This window comes from Electrophorus electricus, chromosome 10 (assembly GCF_041902795.1).
Source record: "Electrophorus electricus isolate QZ-2024a chromosome 10, ASM4190279v1, whole genome shotgun sequence".
NCBI lineage: Eukaryota > Metazoa > Chordata > Actinopteri > Gymnotiformes > Gymnotidae > Electrophorus > Electrophorus electricus.
This window is the reverse complement of record NC_137506.1, coordinates 16131601-16158314: the sequence shown is the minus strand read 5'-3', so window position 1 is coordinate 16158314 and position 26714 is coordinate 16131601. Positions and strand designations below refer to the sequence as shown.

Here is a 26714-nt window from a genome sequence, read left to right as displayed (position 1 = left end):
TTACAGTGGTATCTTGCTTCATTGTAATAGATTTTCTTGCCCTTGTTCGCAACTGGTTTTAAACGCTTAAACTACTTTGCTAAAGTTGTTGCTGGGGGAGGGGCATTAACTAGTAAAAGCTATAAGTGTATTGGAACTAATTGGTTCTAATGAGCCCTAATTCTTATGGAGGCTTCATAGAAATTCCTAATTTCTGCATGCTTCCTTTATTGGCAGATCTTCCACAATGTTTGATGTGCCCATTTTTGTACATGCCTAACTGGCATTTTGAGGGTTCTCAACACACTATCATTCTCAATTCATAGATGCTAAAACTAGTATATATTTTGTTTTTCTTTTAAAAAATAGTTTGCTAAAGGATTTGCAGAGGAGTATCATAAGTTTAGTTTGATATGGAATTTACACTTTTTTTTTTTTTTTTTTCCTTTTTAAACAGTTTTAAACAAAACTGTTGAGCTCTAACAGTGCATTTTTTGGGGGGTGGGGCGGGGGTGGCTATGGAAAATGTATACTCCGTTTTGTGTAGGTTATTCAGAGTAAATACTTAAAGATAGTTTTCTTTTTGATCAGGTAGATGCTGCTGAAGACCAGGTTGAAGAACTGGACACAGAGGATTGTGCACAATCTATATCAGACAATGATTTGGAACAGTTGAATGTGAAAACTTGTCAGCAGGAAAATAATCTGGAGAAAAATATTTCAAGTAAATTGGAAACTTTTCCAACTGATGATGAGCAGATCGAATCGCAGCCAACTTCTAAATCTGGATGGCATCTTACATTATCTTCTCAGTTAGTGTCAAATTTGAAACCATTCAGAAAAACAGTCCACTATCGCACATTAAACACTAAACGGATCTTTTGTGTTTTCTGTAAAAAGCCCAGTACCAAAATAGCAAGGCATTTGCAGCAGAAGCATGCAACTGAAACAGATGTGGCACTTGCCCTCAATTTCCCAAAAGGATCCAAAAAGAGACATCTCTTATTTGAACAACTTTGCAAGAAAGGCAATTATCAGCATAACATTGAAGTGCTCCGTAATGGAAATGGAAAAATTGTTACTAAAAAACGAACAAAGAAGGACATTTCTTCTATGGAGTATTTTCAGTATTGCCTGGCTTTCTATCTTTGACATGCCTTACTAAAACATGAAAGCTTATGCAAGACAAAGATCACTCTGGAGACTATGCAAGAACTGGACCCCAAGTGCTGCACTCAATCTTAAATCCTCTTTTAAACCCACTTCTGAAAAGAGTTCTCTATCCCTTGAGACATTAAGCCCAGTAGGACGGCCAAATCCAACATCAAGACCTGAATCCGGACCACAACATAATCCTGAATCTACTCAGCCTAGTACAGAATTGTTCTTACCTAGTCTTGATTCAAGCCGGTCCTGCTGTCAGGGCACAGAGAAATACAGTCTTGAAATCAGTCCTTGTCCTTGTCCTAGTCCTAAATATTGTTGCCAATCCAGGCTCAGAATGAATCCTGAACCCAGCCCCCAGCCTAGTCAACGAAGTACTGAATTTTGCTTCCCACCCGGTGTGAGGCACCCAGATCTCAGACCCTCATCTAGTCCTAATTCATGCCATCAGTCCAATTTCAGCTCGAGTCCTGAACCCATCACTCACTCTGATTTTGAATCCTGCGTTCAGGCCAGTGAGGGATCCAGGCCTGAAACCAACCCTTGTCCCAGTCCCAAATTTTGCTATCAGACAAGCCTTAGTACCGGTCCTGAACCCAGCCCACAGATTAGTCAGACAAGTTTCAAATCTTGCCTTCCATCTACTTTGAAATCTAATCTCAGGCTCCTCTCACCACCTAATCCTGACAAAGGTTCTAGTCCTCTTGATTCCTGCCTTCAGGGAGAAATGAGATCAAGTCCTGAATCCACTTCATTACCTACTCTTGAATCCTGTCTCAAATCCAGTATGAAGTCCAGGCCTAATCCTTTCCTTGAATTCAGCTGTGAGTCCAGCCCTAAACCTACTAATGAATATTGTCATCAACCCAGTCTGATTTGCAGATCCAGCCCACAACCTGGTTTAATGTCAAGTTCAAAGTACAGTTTAAGGTCTACTTCATCAAGAGTTTCTAGAGCCAGCCTAAATAGTGATAACATTGATAACCTTGAATATGCACTGCACTCAGATGTCTCAAGTGGATCTGATTATGTCCCACTGAATGATGAGCAGTCTGATTGTAGCAGTGATGACCGTGATGACAATTTGGACAGGCCAGTTGCACAGAACTTGACTGCTGATGTGAATATTAACTCAACATTTACCTCATCATTGTGCCACAACAGTTCACAGTCTGAGATGGATTCCACAAGAGAGATCAAAGAGACATTTGGGTCAAGTACAGGGTCCAGTCCACAATCTAGTCAAAATTTCAGTCTAATCCGTAGTACATCTTTAAGTTTGATGGTACCACAGCAGCTGTGTGAGATTACATGTAATAAAACTGTTGGTGGTCAGAAATGGAACAAAAGACAGTTCTGTGTCTACTGCAAGAAATCCAACACCAAAATGGCACGGCATTTGGTGCACAAACATGCAAATGAAACAGATGTTGTCCATGCCCTCAGTTTTCGAAAAGGCTCTAAGGCGGTGCCTTTTACTTGACCAGCTCTGTAAAAAAGGAAATTACCTACATAATATTGAAGTTCTTCAAAATAGTAGTGGAGAAGTAGTCACTTCTAAATGACCAACTGTGGATTATTCTGTGAGTGAGTACTTGCCTTGTCCACATTGCCTGGCTTTTTATGTTCGACATGATCTTTGGAAGCATGAAAGAGCCTGCAAAATGAGAAAGGACAACAGTACTGGTTGCCGTAGAAGAATTCAGTCTGCATCAACTAAGATGCTTCCTTTACAGGGCTTTCGTTCTGGGGCTTGTGAAGAAATTATCCATGGAATGAATCAAGACAGTGTTTTGGATCATATAAGGGAAGACACTCTGATTTGCAAGTATGGTGATACCCTTGTGGTAAAACACGGACATGGTAAAAAGCATCATGCGTATATTGCACAAAAGCTGAGGGAATTGCGGCGATTTATGCTTGCCGTAAAGGAAATTGACCAGTGTGTTCAGCATCTGTATCAAATATGCACTCCATCCAGGTTTGATTTGGCCATAAACAGTGCCAAGAAGATTAGTGGTTTTGACAAATCTTCTAAAAAGGTTGAAACAGCATCTCTGGCTTTGAAAATGGGCTATTAAGACAAAGACAAACAGTGGAAATTTATTTTGGTGAGAGTTTCATGGGGCATGATTCAGAGACTGCAGCTCAAGCTAAAGAATTTATTGAACTCCTTGAGACGAATTGGATTTCCTGTGTTAGAAACTCTGATCTGGACATCCCTGAAAGCAATGACTTGAAGAGGTGCTTGGGAAGCCCTTCTGCGGCATCCACTACACATCAGGAGACCAAAACTGACAACATAGAATCTGCTGTTTTGCCTGAAGTAGGAACCACTTTACAGTACAGTGAAAAACCTAGTTTGCCACCAGATTTGACATTTAGCCTTCAGTCAAATCCAGAACACAGCCAAAACATCATATCACAGTTATTGCTCTGTTCTAGTCCTGATTTAAATGGTCAAAATATGAACAACAAGGAATGTGAGCTGAGTGGGAGCCTCCTAACTGAGTTTCACCCAGCTAAAAATGAAAAGTCTAGCAGTAGTAATACTGAAAGACCATCAGCCAGTCAATACAAGAACATTAGAATTAATTCAAAGTTTAGCACATTGGCTTGCCTGAGAGCCAAGACTAGATGTAAGACCTCTTCTTCAAAGTCTAAGATCTCTTCCATAAAGTCAAAAGTGGTAAAAAGGTGTAAAACCTTTGGTGTTCGGAGAATATATGGCAAGAAACAGTCCTGTCTTTATTGTAAAAGACTCATAAGAAAAATAGCAAGGCACTTGGAGAGAAAACGTACAAAAGAAAAGGATGTAGCACATGCCCTCAGCTTTCTAAAGGGTTCCCAAACAAGAAAACTTTTACTTAAGCAACTCTGTAACAGAGGCAATTATGAGCATAATATTGAAGTTATTCAAAATGGAAATGGAGAGATCATCCTGCTGAAACGTCCAAAAAACAATAATTCATTAAATGACTATGAACCTTGCCCTTATTGCCTGGGTTTTTATGCTCAACGTGTCTTATAGCAGCATCGGCGAACATGCAAAATGAAGAAGAAGGTTTCGGTTAACTACATTTGCATTGCACAACTCCCTGTCTGAAGGCTGCCAAGATATTGTCTGCCGAATGCGAGATGATGATATCTCAAAACACTTGAGAAATGATTCCTTGATCTGCAAATTTGGCAATAGACTTTATGAAAAAGTTGGCCAACAAAAGGCACAGCACAATTACATTTCACAAAAGATGAGAACTTGGGAGATATATGCTAGCAGTGAAGCAGTTGGATCAGGATGTTGAGTATCTGCATCAAGTATGCTCTGAATCCAAGTTTAATTTGGCTTTGGAGTCTGCAAAGGTGATTGGTGGTTTTGATCAATGTTCTGACAAATTCAAAACTCCATTTATAGCCTTGAAGTTGGGGTACTCCCTGAAGCGGGCTACTGAAATCGCTTTGGCAGAAAATGATATGGGAGAAGAAGCTGCAGATCAAGCCAGAAAGTTAATTGATTTGCTTGAAACAAACTGGATAAACTTCGTGTCCTCACATACGTGCACCTTAGCAAAACCTTCTAAACAGAACACAATGGATGTTATATGCCTTGTGGAAGATGTCATCAAACTACAGAATTTTCTTAGAGTTGCTGAAGATAAAGCTAAAAGTGAGCTAATGTAGAAGCCAAATCCTGATGCATGGAAGAGGCTGCGTGAAAGTCTTCTTGCTGGAATTACTTTATTTAATAGAGGACGAAAGGGGGTGGCTGATAAAATGCTGCTCGAAAATTACATTGACAGAGCAAAAGAACCATTTAATGGAAGTAGGTTTGATACCCTAACAAAATTAGAACGGAGTCTTGGGGACGAGTTAATCCGAATAGAAATCTCTTGTGGAGATGGAAGTGCAGTTATTGCTTTACTCATGGAAAGGATGGCATCATCTTTGGATGTCCTTATCAAATACCGCAAGGAAGTAGATGTTCCTGTGGACAACCCTTACATTTTTGCTCGAATGGGGGCTTCTACTCACATAAGCCGCTGACTGCCTAAGACGTTTTGCCCAAAACTGTAGTGCTGAAAGTCCAGAAAGTCTAACATCTGGATATACACATAAGCATGTTGCTATTCTTTACCAAATTCTGAGCCTTAATGATGGTGAAAAGAAAAACATAGCTAAACTTGTGGGTGATGTCAGCTATGATTACCAAGGGCTGAATGAAAAATCTTTGCAGTTGGCAAACATCTGCAGCCTACTACATACAATGGAAAAAGGAACAATCCCATGTACAGAAAATTGTAATGCAGGTGAATTAACAACTGCTGTTGAAAGTCCTGGCAGCCATGCAGATGACAATGGAGAAGTAACTGATGCAGGTATTTCCTTGTTTATTTTTCACACATGTATCACAGAACCCCTTTCAACTTTGACATCTACAACTCGGTGTCAATATGGGAAAAAGCCTATATATCTTTACTTTGTATACTAATTTAATATTTACAAATATAACATTGCATTTAATGGTCTTTTGCATTATGGTCTTTGCATTAGGTCCTGGGCGGGTTGCCAGATCAAGAGAAAAAAGAAAAAAAACGGGGGGAAGAGGAACAAAATGCAGTGAGGAAGCAGATGGGGAAGTATATAACCCTCAGGAAGGTCCCAGGCAAAAGGGACTGTCTGGACTGCATAAAGAAGGAGCCAGATGCTCTTAAATCAAGGACATGGAAGGATATCAAAAAATTACATCCATAATATTATACAATCAAACAAAAGGAGAGCAACATCCAGGCAGATGGGAAAGGATCATTATGAAAGTGATGGAGAAGATTGTGCTGAAGCCTTTGCTACGGATGCAGCTGTAGATGGGCTTGTAAAAGATAGCAGCTGTAATAAAAGAAGACAACCATATTGGGTGTGAATGGAAGCCTGCATGTTGATTTTGCAGAATGTTTGTGTTGACAGGCATAATTGATGGGAAGGGGGGGGGGGTGTTCAGAGTTTTTATATATACACACACACATACTTATTCTCTTTAGGTGAACTAGGAGAGGAATTTTAGTACCAATAGAAGGTTTATTTTTTTAAGTTTTACATTCTTTTTATTTACTTCCAAGTCTATACCGTTGCCAATTCTGAATGGAATAGAAAACTCCCTTAGTTGCTTAAGAGTACCTAGGAAGGTGAGGGCACACATTTTCCAAACAGGGCTGGCCACTGCATCTCAAACAGTCTGCAGCTTTACTGAATGCTTCTTGTGGCCTTCCTGTTCTGTTGTATATTGCTTGGTTAGACAGGCCCCCATCTCTCTCTTGCACTAAGAGCAATTAAGCATGTTTGAGTTCTTAAAAAAGTAATATAGTAATACTATAATTATTTATTAATGTTGTTAAATGCATCATTTGGATGAGTAATTGTACCGTATTAATTTCTTTTTGCTTTTATTTTTCCTCAATTACATTTAAAAAAAAAAAAAATTAAAGGAACTTTAAGCACTTTAGTCTCTACTGAGAATGGAGGAGGGCATAGTATTGTGCTATATTTGTGATTAGATAAGCCTAGACTGATACAGTTCTATATTTATGAACTGAAATGAAAGATTCAAGTGAAATATTTGTCATAAAGAGTTCGTTATTGAACCGAAGGGTCCAAGTCCCGAAGCCCTGTACTGTTAACCTCCGTTCTCCATCTCTGTTCACTAACACTCACATTTGTCTAACAGTTTGTTCGTTCACCTGCCTGTGCACAAATGTTACTCACTTTACTGCATTTAACACGTTTCCATAACATGTTGCTTGAGGACTGAACATTTTCAATATTTGAAATTAGTCTGTATTACCCAGTAGTGTGTCTGTTATTACCTTTTCTGTGTTCAGATTTTGATTCAATAAAATAAGGACAGAGTTGTGTGTTCTTCACTTTTATAGTATACATCTTATGAGTAGAATTTGGGAGAGATTGTATTTGCCCAGACTTAATCGAGCTCTTTAGATGAGGGTTTTTTCTGCATTTTCCATGATTAAAATGAATCAAAATGGCTTCCTTATAGGAGGAGTGCTGTTGTTGATTTCACACTGTATACTATAACATTCATACTTTTATTGTCATTTTCCACTCCATAATACATTTTACTTTAGATATTCTATAGTTATTAAATTCTATAGTTTGGCTTAATGCCATCATTATTGCTAAGGAAGCTGGTGGGGTTTTTTTTTTTTGTTGTTTTTTTGTTTGTTTGTTTTTAAGATTCTGTAAAAAAAAATTAAATACCTGGAAAGAAAAACAGGCATGGCAGGGGGATTTAAGCAATGCATGTTTTACTTTTACCAAAATGCTAAAGGTCTATGCAGTATGAATCTCTTTTATACATATTGAAATCACAAGTCACATTGTCAAGTGGTTTGCAATGTTTGTGTCAAAATTCATGACTGTGTCTGTCTTACAGGGACGGAGGCGTTTGGTAACAGATCTGGTGAGCAGTGTGGGGTCTAGTCCACCCAGTTCCAAACTCCATCAAATATATGGAGTGAAAGCCTGGGAGTCCTGGGTGCAGTGGAGAGTCCAGCAGGCCGATGGTAAGCATGACCAGTGTGTTTGTGAATCAACAAACATTTGTAATGGTTTTGTCATGTGTGGTTGCCGGTATGTTGTGTTGCTGATGCTTTCTCTAACAGCACTGTTGCTGAGCAACAGTCTTGGGGCAAAGTCTTTTTTTCTTTCTAGAGTGTGAAGAAAATGATTGCATGGAATACTCTTTGAGGTTTTATGAAATTGATTTTATAAATTGCAGTTCACCAACAGTTACATTGCCTAGAAATAATATATAACTGATATGTATGGTTTGCATTTGTAATGGTTTTAAAAAATTGTTTATGCAAGTTAAGCAGAGAATGTCAGAGTGGTACCTTTTTATCTTTTTTTTTTCGTCTTTGTAATTTAATGCCTTTGAGGGGAATGTCAGAAAAATGTATTATCTTATTCCCAGTCCAACATGAGTTAACTTAAGCTGTGCCTTAATGTCACATCCATCTCTGCGTCCTTGTCAGCAAGCCCTCTGACAGTGAAGGAGGACGTGTTGCAGTGTAGCTCTGTAGAGCTTATCGACGGTCTGTGTCATTTCATCTGTGAAGTTCGCAGGCCAAATGGCCAGGCTTATGCACCTGACAGCGTGTACTATCTGTGCTTGGGCATCCAGCAGGTTTGGTTTTCAAAATTCTTTTCCTTTGTTTACATTACTAACACAAGACATCCCATCACCATGTGTTAACCAAGTTTACAGTGGACCAATGGTTATAAAACAGTGACTATAACCCTCTGATGGTGATGGCATGAGCAGAAAGCTTCCTTCACTATACCTACCTTCTAGTGGGTGTTTTAGAATTCTGACATTTGCAAAACATACATGCATGAGTCTGATGTTAAGCTGGCAAAAGTGTGGCTATCTTTCCTGAAGGCTGAAAATATCTTGGTTAGTCTTGGTGCAGGAGACAAGTACTGAATATTCAGTAATGAATGGCAGTTAATTTGCACCGGTGAGAATTATCATTAAAGTACTTTAACATTTTATAAGGTTGGAGGTTGTAGAGCTTTGTTCAGAGAATTGTAGTCGAGTTGCATAGCACACAATAGTCCACTCTCCAGTGGCTGTGAGACCATTAGCATATTTTCCCACTGTGAGCCTGTTTTTCTCTCACATGTCACTGTTGCATTTGTATTGCTCATCCAGTTTTGGCTAACTAGCAGGGATATGTCACTTTTTACAGCATGTTTGATTGTTGTTCACTCCTTGTTAAATCATATTTGTGTGAGCTGGGCAAATATGCTTACAAATGTGTTTCCAGCTCTCCTGATTATAGCTGTTCCTTTTCTATGTACATATTGTCCTTTGTGGGAATTAATAAATAGTGAACAACAAACACATGTCAGATTAAATAAACTGAGAAACTGATAATTTGTTTCCATGTCATTTTATTTCCTGTTTGCACTTTGTTGTTCGTGGCATCATGGTCTGGTTTTCTCATAACATATAGCACCTCCTTGAAAATGGACGGCTTGAGAATATCTTCATGGATCCGCTGTACAGCCAGTTCATCACAGACATCACCAAGCTGATACAGAACTGGGAGCGTACCTTGCCACCATGTGGTAATACATTCTTTTTAAAATACCTAGTATGTGCTTTTTGATATATCCTCATAAACATGGAGGTGTGCATAATGGTGATAATTCAAACGGCTACGGCGTGTATCTGACATGAAGGCCCATGTGTTTGCATGCAGGTTTCTTGCAGTCTCGTGTTGAGGAAAGCTTTCTGTGGGAGTGTAAGCAACTAGGAGCTTTATCACCTTTTGTCCTGCTCAACACGCTGCTTTTCTTTGGGGTCAAACTGCTCAGCCTAAAAACTGTGGGCCAGCATCAACGCCTGTCCTTCTCCAACATCACCCGCTGCTCCAGGACCACAGAGAATGGCAGCTTTTCTTACCTTAGGTTCAGATTCACTGGAAAGGATGAAGTCGGCCAGAAAAAAGGTGCATACGGGGCTAAAGTCAGGAAAATGGATCAGTTGGCTTTGTCAGAGGCTGTTCTTTTGAATTTTCTGATTAACTGAATGTTAACTTTTTTTTTTTTTGTATCTTTGCAATTCCAGTTGTATTAGGTAAACGCAAGAGAGAACAAGAGGAGAATGAAGATTATTGGGAGATGCCTGAGAATACTGAGAATCACTTGCACTGTCCTGTTAGACTGTATGAGTTCTACCTCTCTAAATGGTGAGGACCTGCATAACTGTTTATTCGCTTTGGTGTAGAGCTGTACATTTTATCTTCTGTTAATCATTATGATGATACTTGCCTTTACAAATACTGTTAATGCCAAAGGCTGTAATGTGCAATGAACCCTGAAACAAATCTCAATTTTGTGTGCTATGAGCATTTTGACTCATCTTTGGCCTTCTAGGTGAGGTGGTTTGAATTCTGGCCTTCTAGGTGAGGTGGTTTGAATAATTCTGAACAATTTAAGAATGCCACATCAAGTGTTCACATCACATCAATTGCAATATGTATGAAATACAACAAGTAAAAGTATTTAGTAGAATTGTTTTACAAGCTCTGGATATTGAGTCGCTGCAGAAGTAGCATATATGGTTTATGTAGCTTACAGAAAAGTTTATATTAAGAAGTTTATATAAAAATGTACATACTTTTTATATATTTTTTAAATTCCCCACTCACCCTCCTCCACATAGTCTTTTTTTTCTTGGGTCGTCTAGCAGAGGCCTACAAGCTTGAGGGCCTTGCGAAGTATCTTAGCTGTTCCCAGGACTTCCCTCTTCTGGATGGAAATCTCTGATGTTGTTCCTGAGATCTGCTGGAGCCATTCTCCCAGTTTGGGGGAGCCCCTAGTGCTCTGATTACTACTGGAACCACTGTTCACCTTCCACATTTTTTCCAGCTCTTGTCTCAGTCCTTGGTATTACTTGGGTTTTTCCATAGTCCTTGTTCATGATGTTACTATCACTTGGTACTGCTACATCCATCACTATGGCCCTTTTCTGCTGTTTATCCTCCACTACTATGTTCACTTGGTTAGCCATTACCATTTTGTCTGTCTGTAACTGGAAGTCGCACAGGATCTTAGCATAGTCATTCTCCGTTACTTTTACTTTGGAAGTTCGAGCCTGTATTCAACACAGATGTTTTTGTATAATATGCCAGACATTGGCTTTCAATGTAGGCACTGCCTGCTGGCATCTTGCATCCCACTGCTATGTGCTGGATTGTCTCAGAGGCTTCATTGCACAGCCTGCATTTGGGGACCTGACTGGTGTGGTAGATCCCAGCCTCTATTGAAGTTTTATTATTTTTATATATATATATATATATATATATATAATTAAGGTACCTCTGTGCTGTCTTTCAGTCTAGCCTTTTCCATCCATTGGTTGGATTTCTCCATATGAGCCACTTTCACTATTTGCCGGTGGTATATGCCATGCAGGGGTTTATCCTCCCATTATAGTTCACCTGCTCCTCCTCATTCCTGGTGTACTTGAGTTTCTGCTGTCTGAGGTACTCACTAAGCACTTCATCACTTAGGACCATTATCCTGGTGTACTCCTGGATCTTGGATCTCACACTCACTAGTCCTTGGCCTGCTTTCTTACGCTTGGTGTACAGTCTCAGTGTGCTGGATTTGTATTTGATAGCTCGTAGGTGTTGATGGCCTGGATCTTGTTTTTCAGCTGAATTCTCAGGATTTGCCCAACTCTTTGTAGGTATTTGGCTGTGGTGACTTTCCTTGTGACCACTTCATGATTCTTGATTGCCTCTGGGATTCCAAGGTACTTGTAGCTGCCTTTAACATCTGTACTTGCTGGTACTATTGACTACCTTTCACCTCCTTGTAATCATCAGACCGGAATGATATTCCGATTTTGTTGCTGTGTATCCTGGTGAGATGGGCTAGTGAGTTGATGTCTTGTACACTTCTGGCATACAGCTTGATGTCATTCATGTAGAGGAGGTTTCTGATGATTACTCCATTCCGTAGCCACTCTTGGTGATGATTTCATCAAATTGTGCAAAACAGCAGCAGGGACAAGGCATCTCCTTGGTAAATTCAAACACCTGATGGTGACTTGTGCTATTGGCTTGAAGTTGGCCTCTAGGGTTTTCTTCCACAGCCCCACTGAGTTCTTGATGAAGGATCTTGGAGTCCTGTTGATGTTATACAGCCTCAAGTGTTCCAGGATCCATGTGTGGGGCACTGACGACCTTCTTGTAGTCAATCCAGGGCATGCACAGGTTGGTCTGTCTGGTCTTGGAGTCTCTGTGTGACTGTTTTATCCACCAGTAGCTGGTGCTTGGCTCCTCTGGTGTTCTTGCTTATGCCTTTCTGGGCCCTGCTCATGTATTGAGCCATGTGTCTACTCATCTTAGCTGCAATGATGCTTGACGGGAGCTTTCATGTTGTGCAGAGGACTGTAGTTGCATGGAACTGTCCTTTTCTAGGAGTCTTTTAGGATCAGGATTGTATTGCCTTCAGGTAACTCTTCAATGTGGGTTCCATCCATTAGCATCTGGTTCATTTGTGCTGCCAGGAACTCAGAAAAAGCAGTCAGCTTCTTCAGCCAGTAGGTGTGGGCCATGTCAGGGCCTGGAACTGTCCAGCTATTTGTACTTGAGATACTTTCTTGCATGTCTGCTAGCATGATCCTGTTCAGGGAGTTTGCTGTGGTCTGCTCTCAGGTTTCTTTAATCACTGGACGTTGTTGTTGTGCAATGCCTCCTTCACCTATATGCCTTTCCAGTATTTTTCAATTTCCAACTTTGGTAAGTCTCTTCATATGCTATTATCCTGCCACCAAGAGAACAAAATGGCTTGTGGAAGAATATCCTGTTTATTCTCCTGGCTTCTACTTCTCTTGTGTACCTCTTCATGTGGGCTGTCAGATCTGTTCCTCTTTGCTTGGCAGTCTCCAAGGCCTCAGGTAAGGACAGCTTGTACTTCTCAGGTACCTCCATCATGCATTTCTGCAGTTTTGATAGTTGGCTAACTTCTCTCTGTGTTGCCCTTGGCCTCCAGACTCCTCCTCCATGGAGGATACTTTTCCTTGAAAATCTTGGAGCCAAGCATATCAAGGTTCACTGTTGCTGTTGTGTATGTTGGCTGGTTGGTCTCAGTGACCATCTGTAGTGCTGTATTCACATCTTCCAGCAGCCTTTCAGGTACTTCACTTGGTCTTGGTAGTCTGTCCATCTTAGCCATGAGCTTCAATCTCAGGTCAGTAGCTCTGCTTGTTGAGCTTTGTGTATGCATTCATTTTCTCTTTGTTCCCAATTTCAGGGTGTGGGGATGGTATCTCCCCTCTGACCTATTGTCTTGGCTCTCCCTTGCCATAGCATCTCTGTACTACCTTGCCGGTCTCTAGATGTATCAGCAGTTGCTTCTTAAGGTTGTTGGAACACTGAGCTACTTGTTATTTTGAAACCGAATATCTAGACTAACACCAAAGCATCCATAGTTCCCACATCCTCTGCATATACTGTCTCGCATTGGGATTGCTTGTGAAGTAGCATTCCAATAGTCCTCTATTCTCCACTTTCATCCATGAGTGTCTTGTATTTGTTTCAGTAGCCTATTTTTCATTAGATTGCCTTGTTCCCCTGCATCTAATGCTGACCTTGTTGTACCAGATGACGTTCAAACCAGTGCAACTCTCTTTCAATCTCTTGCTGTTAGTGAGGTAGGCAGGTATAATTAAGGTTCCCTAAGGGACCACACTGGAAACACCTTAGTTGGGATTTGAACCCCCCAACCTCCTATACCGAAGTCAGTAGTGTAACCTGCTGAGCTATACAAAGTTATCATCTTAATTTTGGTTAAATTCATACCACACCTCCAGATAAGGTTGACTTGGAACACAACACACTGCACAGCGTTCTATGGAGCTGTAGAACCTAGAGATAGCAATGGTGCAGAAGAAATAGTGGGAATATTGTAAATTATCAGATGTTATAAATAATGTGACAATTTGTCATACTGCAATTTTGCAAATAAATTATTTTAAGTGTATGTATAGTGAACCTTATCTGATTCGGCCTCTTGCTTGGTAGACTTCAGTTTTCAAACATTTCAGGGCATCTCGGTTTAATTTAATTTACATCTTCATTGGTTTATATTGAAATGGTGTTCAGGCCAGCCTTTATGTTTTATCCATGTCATGCAGCCATACTTTGGCAACATTTTAAGTGCCTTTTTGTGTGTTAGCACTCCCTCCTAAAGGTTCATTTCCTTTGACCTCCACAGCTCTGACTCAGTGAAACAACGCCCAGACCTGTTCTACCTGCAGCCCCTGAGCTCCTGCCACCCTGACAGCACCCTGTGGTACTCCGCTCAGGCCCTGGACCCTGCATTGTTGCAGAGTATGCTTACGCGCACGCTCGCTGTACGGGATGTCCACCTGGAGTCCACAGCAGAGCAGCAGCATCCGGTCTCCTCAGATGAAGAAAGCTCATAGCCACAGGGTGAATATGGAGGACATTACGAGGACCATGCTCTTCAGGGTGAATATGGGAGGACATTTATGAGGATGATGCTTTTCTGCACAAGCTGGTCATGTTACAGCTCTGTGACACTACAAGGTGGGAAGGGGTGGGGGGTGGGACTGTGACTAATCGTGGGCCATTTGCAGACACCTACACACTGCGTGGGTTCAGGAGAAGCTGGAGTAGACTAATGAAGTAGTTTAAATTGCTGAAACGCAACAATGGAAAAGTGATGGACTAAATCAGTTGGTTTTATTTTTGTTCATAAGCTGGGGGTAATGCTACTGTGATGTTACAGATGTAACTGATGCATCATCTAGTGAAAGATAACTGGGTTACTGTCAAATTATGTACCGTTTTCTTAGTCTCTGAAGCATTTCATCATGTTTGATTAAAATTCTGTTTAGAATGCAGATTCCAAGAATTTTTCTGAAATGTCAAGTGTTGTGGGGATGTCATTTTAGCACTGCTGTACTCTGGTTTGCTTTCTAAAACCATAATCACAAAAAATAATTATACTTAAATTATTCTGTTACACATATATATAAATTTATAATTATTTGGGTAATGCATAAACTGGATACTGCCAAATCTGTCAGGTTTTAAAAGCATTTATCCTTAATTACTACATTATATAAATACATAATTTTTTGCTTTCAAAGAACCATGAAATCATGGTTGTCATGAGTCAGAAATAGTTCTGCATTATAGTTACATATAGTGTCATAGTTCTTCAAAATAATATTTTATGGTCAATGCCTTCTTTGATTAGCATAAAATTTGTCAGGTTCTCAGGGCTTTTGTTGTTGTTTAAACAATTTGCTTATTTATTTACTGCCCTGACTTCAGAGGTTGCTTTAGAAGTAATTTTAGGAAAGGGTATTTTGTGAAAATGCATTACCCTTCTGAGGTAAAGAATTTTTGAGTGGAAGTTTTAGCTCAAGTGGTCATAAGAGTAGCCAAATCAATTCTGTGATGTTTAGACACAAGATTATGCAGATATTTGCACAGATACATCCAGTGCCTGCCTACGATATAAGGCCAATTGTCATTTGCTACCATGGTAACAGAGTCAAGGGCTTTTTGCTCGTGCTGTGCTGGATTCTGCAGGTTTCAAGAAACACAACAGAAATGGTAAGGATGCAGACAGACCACAGCCCCTCAGTATTTGAATTATTGTCCCATGTAAGCTATAATAATTGAATTGACCTTTTCATTATTTTAATCACAGCTCAGCTGTTCTGGTGAAGTAATGTTGCAGCTGTTTACTTTTTGCAATCTTTAGAAGTTATATTTTCAGAAGCGCTAAAGAGCAGTCTTTGCCCCATGTCTGCACAGATGCCTGATCAATTTGAGATGAATGTGTTTCTGACCAGTATGGGGGAAAACTCGACAGAGATCATGCTGGTGTAGCCTGAGGAAGAGTGTGTGGGTGTGCACAGGGCACAAGAGGTGTCAATTGAGCTAGTTTGAGAGAGAGAGAGAGAGGGTGTGTGTGCGTGTGTGTGTAGGAGGAGGAGGAGGAGGAGGAGGAAAACAACAAAGACAAACTGACAGTACATGGCCATTTTTGACAATAATAATTATCCATTATGCGTAACTATTCATCCTGTATGCAAAAACCTAAAGATAGTCTTTTTGGTCCCATTTTAGTATAAAATCATGTAAATGAGGTCTCACATCATCTGTGAACATATAGGTGGCAAATAGAACAGGGAGTTTGATTTCCCTAGTGCTACTTAGGTAGGTTTTCTGAGCTATCTCATTAGAGGTTGAGTCCAAATTGAGATAAAAATGACTGAAGGCAAATGAAAAGAGAGACAGGAGGGGGGAAAAGTCCTAAGCTCCTGATAACTGCAAAAGCCCTCAAGCAGTGTCAGAACTTGGGGGAGGGGAGTCTCTGTTTGAGAGTCAGAGTGAGGGAGCATGAGAGGAGGGAGGGAGAGAGAAAGAGAGCGAGCTGGCGTTGGTGTTGAAATAGGAGGCCATTTGTCAAATCATCAGTGTTTCTATACGAGACGGGATAATATTCTGAAGACAGGGCTACGATGCTAAAATGCGGAGTATGTCTGGTTTTCATGGACAGTTTCCATACTTGGACTGCAGGAGCACAGGGCACTGGGGCTGTCCATCTGTTATGGTACTGATGCTGTGATTTCTGGAGAAAGACTCCTAATGCACAGTAATGGAAGTGATAAAAATGATTATCACCATGAAGAGGGAAAGTAGACGAAGACTCTGGAAAAGACTGATGCCAAATTTGGATCGGAAAGAGCAGTGAGTTTTTTCTTCTTTTGTTAGGTGTTTATTTTTAACATTTGACCCACTGGATGTAAGACTCTAAAAGTATGGTACATGTGCCAGGAGCATCGGCTCTGTTTGCTGAGCAGAACAGATGGTGAATATTTGGAGACTACTCTGAAGAAATGCTGATAGGTGTATGTCTATTTCTTTCCACTGATTTATAGACATGAGTGACTTCCCCTGCATGACAGTAATCCTGACAATCTCATGAAGTTGCTTCCATTCTACTAGTTGTTATGGATAAGAGGAACATGTATATTTAAGCAATGTCTTTATTTTATGTAGAGATATTCACAGCATTACATATTTGCTGCTTTTCCAGCTGAAAGTTTCATCTCTTCAGTTACTGCTTTGTATCCACCATAAACAGCATTACACATTGGATAGTGGTGGAAAAGATTTAACCAAAATAACTTTAGTATTTGCACTTTAAAGCCATAAACACCTTGTTTACGCTGTATGCGTGTTAACAGCAGTTTATTTATACAATGGGAAAACCATTGAGTCGTCCAGGCTGCCTACGCCAGAGTCCTTGTTGCTCAAAGAAAACTGACAGAGAAGGCTACAATGAAGATGGCTATATCCCTCAACGCTCCATCTATGATACGATGTGCATCAATGAGCAGATTGACCATGGCTCTGCCCACAGTACTCTGGGATCGAGGATTGGTCGTGACACTGACTTCTCCAGTAATGGCTCCCTGGGTGGTGACATGTTTGACACCAGGTCTTCTGTGCTTATCAGCAGTGGGAGAAGACTAGATGAGAGGTTCATTTTTGACTCACTGAAGCTGGCCAATGATGAGCTTAGATCTCCAGGAGGATTTGTGAGGTCAGCTTCTCCAAGTGTGTCCTGTTCTTCAGCTCCTGGCGGGTCCATGAACAAGAGGCATCCCCTCCAGGACAGCAAGAAGGACAACCTCTGTCGGCACTCTTGGAAGGTCCTTACACCTCCAAAGTTCCCAGATGCTTTGGAGCTTTCACCAGGAGAAAAGAACTACTTAAACCCTGGGGTGGCTTTCTTTCCAAACAGCATTACCTCCCCTCAGATCTCACCCTTTTCTGGATCCCCCTTCTCTACTGGCACACACACGCCATCTGTATTCTTCTCCCCTTCTCCCCTGCCTTACCATCAGCAGTTCCACAGACAGTCTTTGCCCACTCAGCCTACTTCACCGAGACCACCACTCTCAGAACTGTCAGTGAGTGCTCTCATGTGTGGCGATGAGACACAAAGAGAAAGAGAGAAAGAGCAAGAGAACAGAGGGAATGTGAGTTTGGTAAAAGAAAGAGTGTTTGAGACTTTTAAACCAAAGCCCATTGAACCGGTCAGTGAGCAGCAACCTGCCACACCAGAGCCACCAGAGAATGACACTACACCCCTTTTACACTCACAAATCTTGAAGTCACCTGTAGTCTGCACAACTTCAATGGAGTCCACATGGCCACGAAGGTTGATTGGAAGGAGAAGGACAGTGAGACAAGGCGGTGCAGTTCACAACCTTCCTATTCTTCCTCCATTGCCCTCCCTGCTTTTACGGAGTGTCTCTGACAAAAAGCCTATGCCACGCCTTTCTCCCTTTCCTGAGCACCAGGGAAAAGTGGAGGGACAGTTGGGTAAATCCATGCTAAAAAGTGAATTGAAGGAATGCTCTTTACAAGACTGGAAGATCTTAAGGGACATTGAGGAGCGCAAAAGTGGATCATTCAAAACTGAGATGCTGAAGGAGAAAGTCATAGAGGGCAGTAGCCAAATGGCACCAGTTCAAGAAAAAGCTGAGGAGAGTGATGATGAAAACACCCCTTCTGAATGTGAGGTTGAGAATTGGGAAGCTGTATTGGAGATGGTTAATTCACTTTGGGATGAAACATGGAGGGACTCAGATTCACAGAATTTAGGATCTTTGAGGCGGTGGCCACTCTTGCATCCACCAACAGGATTTGGTGGGTCTCAAGCCCCATCTGCCACAAGCTCAGAGCTAGGTGCCGAGGATCTGTTGGAACTTGAGAGAATAAGTAGACAGGACTCTCTAGACTCAGAACTCATTGACCTACTCCCATATCAGTCAGTTACACAGCTAAAAGAAAACAAATATGATGTTGTTATTACACAGCCAACAAGACAAAATCTTGATAAACCTATGATTCCCACCATCTTGAGTTTTGATACAGCTGAGACTGAGCTAGGGAATAAATATGGGCAAACTGGATCACCAGATTCTAATCTGACTTTGGATTCAGACTCCAGTGGTGTTTACATGTCAAATCCCAGCCAGACCAGTAAAGAGGACATTACCTCTGATGGTGACAGATCTATGCTTGAGTTAGACTTGGGACGTGTTGCTTTACCTAACGTAGGAGCAAATGAACAAGGGATTTGCACAGTGACTGTGACAAGCCCACCAGAAATAAATGACTCCAAGCATTCAACTTTGGATAAGAAGCAGCCACCTTTGTTGAGAGCTGAGAGCAAGGATCGAAGCCAAGAAATTCATACAAAAAAAAAGAAAACCAAAGGCACAGTCATGCAAGAGGGCTCAAAATCCTTGGATAATGAATTTCTAGACCAAGAGATTCATAACACTGTGAACACATCAAAAATTGATGTGCCTTTGCCCCTGTCTCCCTCAAAACACAATGTCAAGGGGACTTTATTGGACATCACTGATGTGGATCCTTTTGTTGCAACAGACAGTTTTGTCTACCTGGCAGTTTCAGTTATGCCCCCTCCTCCCAAGGAAAAGGCATCTAGTCCAGCACAAGAAGACCCCTCACCCCCAGCTCCCTTAGCAAAACCCTGCCCTTATCCTGATGAGTGTGACTTTCTGTCCACTGATAGCTTTGTGTACCTGGCTGCCCCTGATTGTCACCTGCTGGTTGCAGAAGGCCATTCTGTGTATGGTGACTCAAAAGATTCAGATTCTGAGGACAGTGGTTCCAGGGCAGACTTCGTTCTGGCCTCTACAGTTGGAGACAGTGACTGGGACTCGGACCTTTCTGATTCTGACCCTGAGCCAGTGCCAGCTAAACATGCATGGGACCACTGGGTGGAGCTAGAACAGGATGTCCTTCAAAGACTATTCAATGAAGACCAATCAGAAACAGGCAGAGAATGCCATGGCGACCAAGCAGAGCAAATTTCTTGCCAGTGTGGGGAGGTGGCTGCTATTGTTGTCCAGGAGAGAGCTGAGGTGTCTTCACAGCAAACACAGGGGGGAGAGCCACACACAGAGGTGAAGGCTGTATCCTAATAACTATTCTGGTAGTGGCAAAACATGCTGTAATACATTTTAGAAACATTATTTGTATTCTTATTTAGGAAACTAAGATGTTTCGATCAAATTGAGACAAACACATCAAAGAAATTCTCATACATTTTGATAGAGGTGATTTTCAGGAATATGGTGTGTTGCAAAACCTATTTCCATTCTTGCACATTATAGGTCTCTTATTTAAGCAGTATTTAAGCATTTCAGTCCTATGTAATTGTGATTTCTTAGGTTGGGGTTGTTTTTTTTTTGTTTTTGTTTTTTTTTGTTTGTTTTTTTTGATGACTTTATTTGTTGCTTATGTTGATTATGATAAACTGCCAAAATGGGCTATTAACAGGTTGTTGTGATTGTGAATTTTAATAAAGGGTTTTCATCAGAGAACACTAAAATTGTTCATAACTAAAACCTACGGCGCAATAGTATGTCATGTTAAATAAAATACTATATTTGCTATACACTGTATATTCTGCAGGACAATAATTAGCGCTTTATGTTTTTAGGCTGATTTCAGAATAATGAAAACACATGGAATTTGTTGGTGAATACGTCAATGAAGATTATTGATCACTAAAACTGTGTACAGTACAGATGGTTTACAGTACTCAGTGCTGTTCAATATTTATTTGCTGAATTCAGTTAACACAGTTCAAAAATCACAAATGTTTACAGCGTGACATTTTATCTGTAAGCATATTAACAAGGCAATAGAAATGCATTATTGTACTGTATGAGCTGTCAATAAAGCATATGTGAAATACCAGGGATATATCTGGCTTTTTTGTCTTTTTTATTATTCTGCTAAAAATACAACATTATCCTGTGTTCAGAAAATGTTCATTTTCCTTACATATCCTCATCTTCAATTTTCTGTTTCTTTCTCCATCTGTCTCATGGCCTAGTAATGTATGATTTCTCATGTGTATTGTATGAGGGGAGGGCATGAGAAGCTGACTTGTGGCGATACAGTGGGGCCAGAGAGGGCTATTTTAGGCCAAATTAATTAGTTCAATATTAATGAGGCCAAATTTTAATGCATTGTGTGCCAGCATAACACAACTGGGCCATATAGTGTGCCACCGTGTTCTCATGTCTGTGCTACAAGGGTTTGGTGACACTCTGCGTTGTTTCTCAGTGACCCACATTGTGCTCAGTATGGTATTCTCCATCTGTTCGCCACCATGTTCTCAGCAACATGACTATGAATTTCAGGGTCCATCCTTGATTTATTTTGGCTTTCAGTAAAGAATTCTGTAGTTGTCCTTGATACAAACTTCAGTGTGCGGTCAAACTTTTAAGAAATCCTGGTTAGCCGCATAATTGTTTCTGGCTGCAGAGTGAGGAATGGAGTGCAGAAAATGAAAGAACTGAAAATGTAGGCTGTATGCTGGTATGTGTGTGGGAGGGTGTACTGCGTTTGTGTGTATGAGTCGAAGCAAGGGCACACATGTGGGAGGGGCTCAGCTGTGTGGGTGAATCAGTGAGTGTGATGTTTGCTGTGAGCTCTCAGGTCAGTGAGATATATTGATTTGGCAAGCTTCATAGTTCCTCTTTTCCTACCTGCACCTCATCAGGTTACGCAGTTCCAATGAGGCGATTATTAAGGCTCTGATAAATTGTGCCTGGCATTACATCTAGTTTTGAGTGAAATAACATTTCTTTAAATAAAGAGAACATGCAGGTAGAGATATAGCCAAATACTTCTTACAGACACAGGATGTGTGCATGATTTTCAACCCTTCATTTTCTGCTTGGGTAAAAAGGATAGGATGGAGGTAATCACAGGTCAAAGAAGGCAAAAAATCGGGGGATTGTGCTTATGTAACATGTAAATGAAGGCATACCAGGGCCAGTGACACGCTAGAGGGCTTTATTTTTAAATGTGTTCTAACCAAGAGGCAGTGTAGGCTGCTGAAAAGCTGGACTGAAGGAGAAAAGAATGAATTGAAAAGTGTGTAGGAACACTAGAACTGGAGAGTGTGCACAAGGAGAGCTATGCAAAGGGATCCGATGGTGAAGGATGTCTGTGAGCACACTGTGTATGCTTTGACCTGTTTACAGAAGACGAGCTATTTACATTCTGATTTTAAAAATGTAACACAAAGCACTAAAATGCTGCATATAAATTAACATTTTATTGCAAAGTGCATTGAATTTAATATGAACAAATATTTTAAATGGCCCTGGCTGATTGGCATCGTGCAAAAATGCCTTATTTACAAAGACGTCTGTACTGCTTTTTAAACATACACCTGTATCTTGCCCCTGGTTTTACTTCCTTTGGAAAGTAATTAGTAAGTAAATACATTTTAGTTATAAAACACATTTAAAACAACAGTTGTTGACCAAAGTGCTATAGAAATGCTTCAAGCAACAGGCATCCCTAAACATTTCCACTCTCATCTGCTCTAGCACGCATTAAGTAATTATTAAGTATAATAGTATTAAGTATTTAATGCAGTGTTTAGTAAGGATTAAATGCTTAAATATTTAGAACATTATGCACTCAGAATACAATAAAGGCTGCCAACTTATTTACAAGATTATGGGCTATAACACCGAAATAGGTCATAAATATGTTTAAATGTGAAAGCATCATAACCATAACTGACCTAATCTATTTTAGCTTTAAAGAAGCATATCATGCAAAATCTATACAATGGCATCAGACTGGGGAATTTAAACTCTACAAGAGCAGTCGTCTCTGTAGTGAACACCTTGGCATAGCAAATACAATGCCATATGTCAGGATTGTTGGGAATATTTTGTATTATGACATTTGGAAATGCTGCCAGTGAAATTCATGTAGTTTTTACATATGTCTCTATTTGCATGCTTTGTTTACCAGGCAGGGAAGTATCTGCTGTCTTATGCTTTGACATAAGAGTTTGTTGGTTAGTCATGTCATACCTCTCGTTGTTGTGGTGGCTCATGAACTCTCTACATAGCCGTTTCCCAATAAGGTAGGTCATTTCAAAAACACACATGAGGATACAGAGAGCGGAGGTGACCACCATGAACCACGTGAAGATGTTCTTCTCAGTAGGCCTCGAGATGAAGCAGTCCACTATATTGGGACACGGTTCCAGAGAACACTTGGTGAGATGAGGCAAGGTAAACCCCTTATAAACATAGTAGAGAATATAAAGGAATGTTGCGTCAAATCCGGCTTTGAAGAAGAGGCTGATCAAGTAGGTCCACCATAGTCCACCTTTCTTCTTCCCTGGGTTGGGATACTGGTGTGAACCATTTTTTTTGTCCTTTCCCTCTCTGTATTTGACATGAGCCACTACCATGAGAGACGGACAGGTGACAAAAATTAGCTGCAGCGCCCACAGGCGGGTGTGGGAGATAGGGAAGATGCTGTCGTAGCAGACGGTAGAACAGCCCACCTGGTGGGTGTTGCATTCCAGACCTTTGTTCTCGTCATTCCACGCATACTGCACTGCCACAACGAACACCAGCAACCTGAAGATGAACACCATGGACAGCCACATGCGGCCAAACATCGTAGAGTAATTATTTACCCCACTGAGAAGGTTCTGAAGTCCTATCCAATTCATCCTCAGTCAGAGCCAGTTCTCTAAAACACAAATAAACAGGCACCATATGTACTCAGTTATTTACAAACACATACGAGCTTGCGCCGACCTCCTGCAAAAACACTAGGAATAGTGTCTATAGTCAGAAAAACAGGACGTCATAGTTTGGGTCAGACAGTCTCCTGGCAATTAGTGTCATGAATTTGCACATCTAAATTTAAATATAAACTCTAATGGGCTTTAGCTATTTAAATTTCTGTGGTAGTGATTATCTTTTTAATTAGTTACTGAAGAGTTTGTATTAGATTAAAGCAGGTGAGTTACAAGTCCCAATTTAATGGTGCACCTGCCCCATCAAAATGTTTCCTTTCCCCACTATAGTCAGGATGATAAAAAGTGAATATGAAGGCTTTCCTTTTACGTTTTAACCTGGATTGTTGAGCTGAACTCCATGGCAGAAACATCACCACTATATGGGTTCTATAGGTATTAGATTTCCCATAATGTCCCAGCATTCTTCCAAGCATTTAAGTGGCTAACACTTTCAGTCATAACCAGTTTCTTTCCATTTCTCTGTTCACTATATAGAGCTAGCACTAGAAATTGTCCTACACAGTATTTAGTATCTAAAAGCAAATGAACCATGCAGAAGATGGCAATGAAACAGATCATGATAATGCGTACATTTTAAGGCTAGCCACATATAACCAACTAACCCACAAAAAACACATTAGACCACTAAAGCTACTTAGTAGTCTAATATGCATTAGCAATGGGTGCCCTGCTAGCTAGACAACACAATTTCTCACTTGTAAAGTGAGAAATGTAACCTGTAACTTGTTCATTTCGCAAGCTTGTGTTATGTAGTTAGCTAGCATGAAACGATGCAAAAACAAAAAAATAAGTAACATGTAGTTTAATGACTCAAAGGAATGATTTCACATGTACGTGTCAATATTGTAAAAATGAAATGTAAATTCTTCCAAAAAACTAACTTTTTCTCATGACAGAAGTGAGAGTGCAGAGATCAGGAGTAAGAAAAGAAGAAGAACACACAGAGAAAGTGAAAGCAGATGGAGAACAGGTAGCAGCAGCAAGAGTTAAAGAGTAAAACAGACAGTAGCAACAGAACAGGCAGAAGGAGCCTTTAAAAAAGAAAAAGCACAACTCTGCCCCTATAACTGACCCCCAGACAAAGAGGTTGGACTGTACCCCAGCACAGGTAGCCTACCAATGACCCTGGATTAAAGTTAAAATACCTACGTGATTTAGTAACGTACAGCGTTGAACATATGTTCATGTATTGTAGATTAAAACAAACAAAAAAAAGACCAACATTTCTTCATCACACATCTCTTTTTAAATCCTTGCTCAATATAAGTCACATTGGCAAGTTTTAATTTTAAATCAGACTTAATTAACTGTTCATATTTTGCTTATAAACACTTTTCTGGATCATGATATGATATTTCTGATCATGATATTTCTGGCTGATGCCAGATCCCATTCACTAATTACAGATTTATTTGGAGGCTGAATTGTTACAGGACACCATTTCTGAAGTTCTTCAATTAATCAGCAATTCTTAACACAAACGAAAGAACAATTACAGATTATTTATGCTTTAATATGTCTAACATCTTCACTGTCCAAAGAACATATGAAGTTATTAGTGACTATAACAGTATGTTTTCTATATCTATCACATTTACTAATCATACTATTATTACTGGCTTAACTATTTTCCAAACTAAAAATAAACTACTTTGACAACCCCAACAAAGGGCCCGATACACAAATTCCCAGGACCTGTAAAAAAAAACCCCAGACACATCAAACACTTACTCCAACTCATCCAAAAGTCACATTCTTCCTGGTATTGCAACAAAAAAAGAAGCTTACCATGTAATAAACCAAGCACAATACTCACACTACAGCTGCACAGAGACAAAATCCACTGAGAAATGCAGTTAAACCTGATATAATACTGACTATGAATGTCACACCTTAAAAAAAACACAAAACAAGAAAAGTGGCAGAACAGGTCCAGGTGGAGCAGCATATGACAGGCTCTGATGTCATCTTGTGCATCTGAGGAACTGAGAAAGCAGGTCCTGTGCATTCATAAGTTATGTTACAGAGGATAATGCAGTCTAGAATGTGAGGAAAAAAACTAACATATGTGTCACTGCCTCTCCATTGCCCTGAGACCAGCTCCTGTAGTAGTCAGCAGAGCACCCCAATGCCCTAAGCTATATGCATGGTGACATATATGCAAATAAAAAAATATTTTATTTAATCAATTAATTAAGCAAAAACAGTTGATATACTACTCAAGTTATATTAAAAATTGTTATCAACATGATTAGAAGTGCTACAATTTCGTTTTAAAAAAGATTGTATGGTTGTGGTTGTTTTAACTATTGAGTAATGGAAACTGATAAACATCAGTGCCCTGCACAGAACTTTGATTCATTGATTGTGATGCCTTGTTTATAAAATGTACTGAAACTAAAGCAATGTAATGGCTAAAACAAACAAACTAATAAACAAGATACATAATTAAAGGATAAAAGGATAGAGGCAAATTATTTCAGTACAGAATTGTCTGTATACAACAATGGCTGCAGCGTTATATGTTTGCTGTAATAGAGTGTAGTAAAAACAGTTTGGAAAAATGTAATAATTGCACACACACACATGCGCTCACACACACACACACACACACACACACACACACACACACACACACACACACACACACATACATAAGAGCTAGTACAAAATGGGCCTATTTCTACCTGGTTTTGGAAAGATTACTGAAAGACTGATTAAGCAGAGGACATACTTCAATTTTTTGAATGATCAGATAAAGTACTTGTGTTACTCAAGCTGAAAAAGGTATAGAGAATTACACTAATTATATGTAATGACTATAATATTTTGTTTAAAAAAGGTTATAGATGTTTTGCTTACCAACTATGGGATTTGATATAGCCCTGCTGTATACACTGCTGTTGCATACTGATTTAAAAACCGAAACTATGCAAACATAATGGATGGGCATGTTCTTGGCCAATTTGGGCTAACGAAGATATATTTGCATATTAAAGGAGCAGTTTGCAAGATTTAGTGACACCTCGTGGTAAGGTTGCAAATTGCAACCAACGGAATGCACCTTCCCTTACCCCTCCCTTGCCAGACATATAGTAGAACCTATTGTGGCTGTCAGGTGCCAAGATCCTTCCAAAATGATATAATCTACAACCGCGAGTAGCCATAATACGTCAAGTGATGGGGTTACTTTAGATATTTAGAAATTGTATTTAGTTATTTAGTCAGTAAAATCATAAGTGTTAACTGCCGTGTAAAATAAAGTGTATTATTGTTACTTGTTCCCCTTTGTGGGAGCG

General features: G+C 40.1%; 2 protein-coding genes across 6 annotated transcripts in view; one reads left to right on the top strand and one right to left on the bottom strand.

Moving 5' to 3' along the window:
* si:ch211-266o15.1 (zinc finger MYM-type protein 4) overlaps positions 1-14610 on the top strand; it is a 32240-nt gene extending 17630 nt beyond the window's left edge. For 2 of the 4 annotated variants that reach the window (XM_026999863.3, XM_081721505.1), the window contains exons 23-28: positions 7586-7715; positions 8187-8338; positions 9171-9285; positions 9420-9668; positions 9788-9908; positions 13948-14610. In XM_026999863.3, coding sequence (XP_026855664.2) covers positions 7586-7715; positions 8187-8338; positions 9171-9285; positions 9420-9668; positions 9788-9908; positions 13948-14158 — 978 coding nt within the window. In that variant the 3' untranslated portion in view covers positions 14159-14610. Of the gene's footprint in view, positions 1-570; positions 5520-5694; positions 7716-8186; positions 8339-9170; positions 9286-9419; positions 9669-9787; positions 9909-13947 lie in introns of those variants that run through there. The other 2 variants (XR_014125552.1, XR_004776773.2) reach the window with 2 other exon arrangements.
* Positions 14611-21879: 7269 nt separating this feature from the next.
* On the bottom strand, positions 21880-25281 carry gjb9a (gap junction protein beta 9a). Of its 2 annotated transcripts, none has more exons than XM_081722307.1 (2): positions 25204-25281; positions 21880-23342 (listed from the first exon to the last, which is right to left on the bottom strand). In XM_081722307.1, the coding sequence occupies exon 2, from the start codon at positions 23320-23322 to the stop codon at positions 22561-22563; it is 762 nt and encodes a 253-aa protein (XP_081578433.1). In that variant the 5' UTR covers positions 23323-23342; positions 25204-25281; the 3' UTR covers positions 21880-22560. The 2 variants fall into 2 exon arrangements, with proteins under 2 accessions (XP_081578433.1, XP_026855688.2); XM_026999887.3 differs by having other exon boundaries at positions 25147-25230.
* Positions 25282-26714: the final 1433 nt, after the last annotated feature.

Bases quoted from the DNA above. Each gene is read 5' to 3' on its own strand.
- gjb9a (XM_081722307.1), bottom strand. From the start codon at position 23,322: ATGAATTGGATAGGACTTCAGAACCTTCTCAGTGGGGTAAATAATTAC.